The sequence below is a fragment of the Otolemur garnettii genome, unplaced genomic scaffold (assembly GCF_000181295.1).
Source record: "Otolemur garnettii isolate 467f Iridium unplaced genomic scaffold, OtoGar3 scaffold00186, whole genome shotgun sequence".
NCBI lineage: Eukaryota > Metazoa > Chordata > Mammalia > Primates > Galagidae > Otolemur > Otolemur garnettii.
Window position 1 is genome coordinate 2,751,887 of NW_003852581.1, and position 5,331 is coordinate 2,757,217.

A 5,331-nucleotide genomic window follows, 5' to 3' on the forward strand; every position below is an offset into this window, starting at 1 on the left:
ATATTTTACACTTACTCTGCAACTTTTATCTCCTTACGTCAAATTCTATAACTGTGATTGTGAAGGAAGTTCAACAATTTCAAAGTTTTGTGGCAATAAATACCATCAAAAGCCATTTTATTGGCTCTCCAAATCATTAAAACCTTATTATTACTGAAGCAGAGAAAAATGCCTACCTAAGGGTAGTGTTACCCTTATGTTGTTGATTCTGGAGAAGGGATAAAGGCCAAATATAACATGGCCCTGTGTTCTATTTGATCCTGTGATCATTCAGCAATGGACTGGAAGCCATGTACAGCTGTCAACTTTGATTTTGCAATGCATTTAAGAAAGTATGAAAGTTATAGTCTTTTTCTTAAGCAAAAATTATTTGGGGAATAAGTTTTTGAAACTTAAAAGTTATTTGTGCCCAAGTCATTGCCTCCTTCTTTGACTTTCAGTTAAGCAGATTAAAGATAATATTTCAAAATACTAGTAAATAAACTTAAAAAAAAAGAATCTAAAACCATTTTAATCTTGGCACACAACAAGCGGGAAGTTACTTAGCACGGTTCCGGGTTTCTCCTGCCCCGCCCATCTCCCTCCCTACCACAGCTTGTTCTGGGTCTCTTGGTCCTTATGTCCTGCGGAACGCTACCCAGTTCATCAGTCTGCGCTGTGCCCGCCTGCCGCGCTTCTGCCCTTTGCTGACTCCGCCCCTCCTCTGTTTGGACCCGCCTAGCGTCTGAGCTGACCCACTGCGAGTCTGCCAGTCAGTCCCTCCGGACCTGCCGCGAGCCTCAGGCTGCCGAAATCACCGCGCCTCACTCGGTCCGTACCCAGTGGGCATCTTGGGTATCTGGGCGGTGTTTGGTACCCCGAGCATGTGTCTGTCTGTCTGTCTCTGTCCGATCCGCTGCCTGCACCCTGCCTGCTGGTCCCAGCGCACCAAGTGTCTAGTGTGCCTTTTCGCTGACGCTGACTGCGCAGCGGCCTTAATGAGCTGAGAGCCCGCTGGAGACCAGCCAGGCAGCCGGCGGAGGAATATGCGCTCAGTCCCTGCCCTTGTTGATATCATTTTAAACCAACAGCAGCTCTAGGCCTATATTTATGCAGAAAACCAGGCGTGAGGCCTCTCTGGGCAATGCTAGTTGGGAGCCAAGCAGCCGCTTGATGATTTCTTTTGAGTTTCACGGGGAAAGGGAAATTTGCTTCCTAATACTGGCTTTTGAAACATATTACATTTGAATGGGTGAAAATGTTAAGTCCCCATAGGGAGAATAGATTCGTGTTTAGGGTGCCTTTTTGTCTAACGCGTTTGTTTTGAGCCTGCTGACCAGCTGTTTCTGAACTTCATTTTCTCAGCCTCGACAGTGATTCTGAGTCTGCTTTTAGATTTTCTTGGCCTGCCTTGGCTTTTTCTGTTCGTGAACAGCTGTTTGGCGCATAGCTTAGAGAAGAAAGCCTTCTTTTTTTTTCTCTCCTAAGAGAACTTCCTCTCTGTGCTCAGGAATATGGGGAGCGGGGAGCCTAAGCCTGCTGGCAAGAAAAAGAAGTATCTCAAGGCCGCCCTGTACGTGGGTGACTTGGACCCAGATGTCACTGAGGACATGCTCTATAAGAAATTCAGGCCTGCCGGTCCTCTGCGATTCACCAGAATCTGCCGTGACCCGGTGACCCACAGCCCTCTGGGCTATGGCTATGTTAACTTTCGTTTCCCTGCAGATGCTGAATGGGCCCTGAACACCATGAATTTTGATTTGCTTAATGGCAAACCATTCCGCCTCATGTGGTCTCAGCCAGATGACCGCTTAAGAAAGTCTGGAGTTGGAAATATATTCATCAAAAACCTGGACAAATCCATAGACAACAGGGCCCTGTTTTACTTATTTTCTGCTTTTGGAAACATTCTTTCTTGCAAAGTAGTATGCGATGACAATGGTTCTAAGGGTTATGCCTACGTGCACTTCGACAGCCTGGCCGCTGCCAATAGGGCCATCTGGCACATGAATGGAGTGCGGCTCAACAACCGCCAGGTATATGTTGGCCGATTCAAATTCCCGGAAGAGCGGGCAGCAGAGGTCAGAACTAGAGATCGAGCAACTTTCACTAATGTTTTTGTTAAAAACTTGGGAGATGACATGGATGACGAAAAACTAAAGGAACTTTTCAGTGAATATGGGCCAACTGAGAGTGTTAAGGTAATCAGAGATGCCAGTGGGAAATCGAAGGGCTTTGGATTTGTGAGATATGAGACACATGAGGCTGCCCAAAAGGCTGTGCTAGACCTGCATGGAAAGTCCATCGATGGCAAGATTCTATATGTAGGGCGAGCACAGAAGAAAATCGAACGCTTGGCTGAGTTGAGGCGGAGATTTGAACGGCTGAGATTAAAAGACAAAAGTCGGCCTCCAGGGGTGCCTATCTATATTAAGAACCTGGATGAGACCATAGATGATGAAAAACTTAAGGAGGAATTTTCTCCATTTGGATCAATTAGCCGAGCCAAAGTGATGATGGAAGTGGGGCAAGGCAAAGGGTTTGGTGTTGTCTGTTTTTCCTCTTTTGAAGAGGCTGCCAAAGCAGTGGATGAGATGAATGGTCGCACAGTAGGTTCCAAGCCCCTGCATGTCACCCTGGGCCAGGCCCGGCGCAGGTGGTGAGAATAAGAATAATCAATTTGTTTCAGCCTTAGCTGGTGCCTACTTAGTTTGGGCTTCTTTGTAATAACAGGTTATTTTTTGCAAATTCACAGTTTTGTTTTTTTTTTTTTTAATGAATACGTCCTTTTGGGGAGAAATGCAGAAAACTTTGTTCATTTTAGTAAAGAGCATAATTTCTAATTGTAAAATTGTCATTTTATACTATTTTTTGATATAATATCCTTAGGAATTTATAGAATAAAGTTTATTGCTCAGAGTTTTTTTCTTCTGAACAGTCAAGATGAGGCAATTGATTGTACTTCTCTCTTCATTTCAATAATAACAAATTTAATTACTTTGTGAAAATATTTGTGAGATGGTTCTTCTGAATCTATCACAGTGAAAAGTTCTAACTTGCCTTTTGCAACATCAGTAAATCAGGGGAAAATATATGTGATTCAGTTAACATCTGTGAATGATTTCATTTTAACTTATTATTTAAAATGAATATTCTTTTTTAAAAAAATATGTGAGATGCTTTCTTTTATTTATTTTTATTTTTATTTTCTTTTTAAAATATATTGTGAGCATATCACAGATTGGTAGTGGCTTTTTATTTATATTTTTATTTTCTTTTTAAACTATATTGTGAGTATATCACAGATTGGTAGTGGCTTTTACTAAATGTTGCAAGTTGTCTTTATGCTCACAGAAGTAATCATATTGGTGTTTTCTCAATCAGTACCTTAGAAAATTAATACTTTAGGTAGTGGTGATTTAAATTATGAGTTACATCTTAAAAACCTTTTCTGAGAGAGTTGATATTGGAGGACACTTTACCACTCTTTCCACTCATTTTTCTGAATTCTTTGGTATGGGTACTTGGATCACATTAAATAAATACAAAAAGATTAATAACTGCAATGAATTTCCTTTACCTATAGATAATTTTAAACAATTACCTCCAGCCTTTATCCACTATCAATATAAAAGGTCAATAATCCATAGAATGTTTTTAACAATGATTTTGAAGAGCATCTATTATTAAACTTTTTGTTATCTGCAATAAATTTATGGATGTATCCATGTGATAACATTCATAGATTTTTTTTTTAAAGTTAAGGAACATTCAGTCTCTTGATTATTTTCCACCATCTATGTCTTGGCTGATTGCAAATTCAGAAAAAAAAAGTTCCATTTCATACTGTAGTTACATTAATTATCCTGTAATATCTAGGTTGCAGATTCTCCACATTTCATGTCCAGTTCCCTGGTCTCACTATCTGCCTTCCATCCATATTATACTTATTTTTATACTTTTTGTATTGTCTTTCTTTTAATATGTACCAGTTCAAGTAGATTTGAGAACTAGAGAAATACCCAATTTATGTAAAATTTAAATAATTACTTTTTTTTAGCAGAAAAACATGGAACGCTTCACGAATCTGTGTGTCATCCTTGCACAGGGGCCATGCTAATCTTCTCTGTATTGTTGCAATTGTAGTATATGTGCTGCTGAAGCCAGCACTAAATAATTACTTTTTAAAAATACAAATCACTCATGCCACAGATTCAACCATAAGAAAATTTTTTTCTGTATTCTCAGTTGTTTTTTATTACCTTATATATAAATCTTCATTTTCATAAATAATGCAATATAAATCTATAATTTTGTTAACACTTTTGTTAGCTATTTGACCATAAAATAATTAGAATGAGCTGTTTCTATGTAATTGTTTATCTTCAAATTACATGTATGTTCATAATCAAATATTTTTGAAATGGAAATAATTGCTTTTATTGATTATAAACATAATACCTGTTCATTGTAATAAATGTACACAACACAGAAGAAAGAAGTAAACTCCCACAATTCAGATATAAATAATATTAATATGTTCAGCGATTGCATATGCTCCATACCTTTCTTCTTATGTATACATAAGCATTTTTACTAAAAAAAAAGTGTACTGTTTTGTATTTTTTAATTTTAAACTGAACCATAATCATCTTTTTATACCAATAAATGTCATCCTATTTCATCATTTTAGTGACTGCACAGTATTCCATTGTGTGTATGTACTATATCTTAGCTGTTTGTTTCTGAATCCAATTTCTATATTTTTCAGTATTTAACATGTGTAAACAATGATGAGATGAACATCCCGTGTTTAAAAACATTATGAATTACATAAGTTTGAGGAAAATATATATAGCATGTAAAATCTTAAATCTGCTAAAAAAGTAAAGGAATACATTATATTGATAGATGTATCAAAATTTTGAGACATCTTGAAAATTATTCTGAATTTAAATTGACAAAAACTAAAACAAATATAGTTTATTTTTTCATACTTATGAGCCCACTTCCTTTACACTTTTGTGATCACTAAAATATATGAAAACTCTGAAACTGTAAATAAAACTTTAAATAGTTGTATTGGTAATTATTTATCATATGTAAGATCCATTTCTTCTTACCCATTACCAGTTTTCATTTAAATTTATAAACTTGAAGTGTCAGTGTTAGCCTATGTCTTTTAAAAATACTTGGATTCAAAATAAATCTACAAAGTTTTCTAGAAGGTGAAAATCATCAAGTGTAGACATTTACTACCTGGTTTTAGTTGCGTTAAGTTTTTAAATTGTTACTGTTTTTGAAAGGTCAGCCAATACAAAAACACAAGGAGAAATTTAAAAATGCTGAAGT

General features: G+C 36.8%; 1 protein-coding gene and 1 non-coding gene across 2 annotated transcripts; one reads left to right on the forward strand and one right to left on the reverse strand.

Moving 5' to 3' along the window:
- The first annotated feature begins 1,493 nt into the window (after positions 1 to 1,493).
- PABPC5 (poly(A) binding protein cytoplasmic 5) lies at positions 1,494 to 2,923 on the forward strand. The gene has a single exon (XM_012812070.1). It carries the CDS (start codon positions 1,494 to 1,496, stop codon positions 2,640 to 2,642), a length of 1,149 nt encoding a protein of 382 aa, XP_012667524.1. The 3' UTR covers positions 2,643 to 2,923.
- Positions 2,924 to 4,042: 1,119 nt separating this feature from the next.
- On the reverse strand, positions 4,043 to 4,149 carry LOC111721808. Its single transcript, XR_002770826.1, has one exon. It is a non-coding gene; the product is annotated as a U6 spliceosomal RNA (small nuclear RNA).
- Positions 4,150 to 5,331: the final 1,182 nt, after the last annotated feature.

What these genes read in the sequence shown, in the direction of transcription:
- PABPC5 (XM_012812070.1), top strand. Translation starts at nt 1,494, where the DNA reads ATGGGGAGCGGGGAGCCTAAGCCTGCTGGCAAGAAAAAGAAGTATCTC.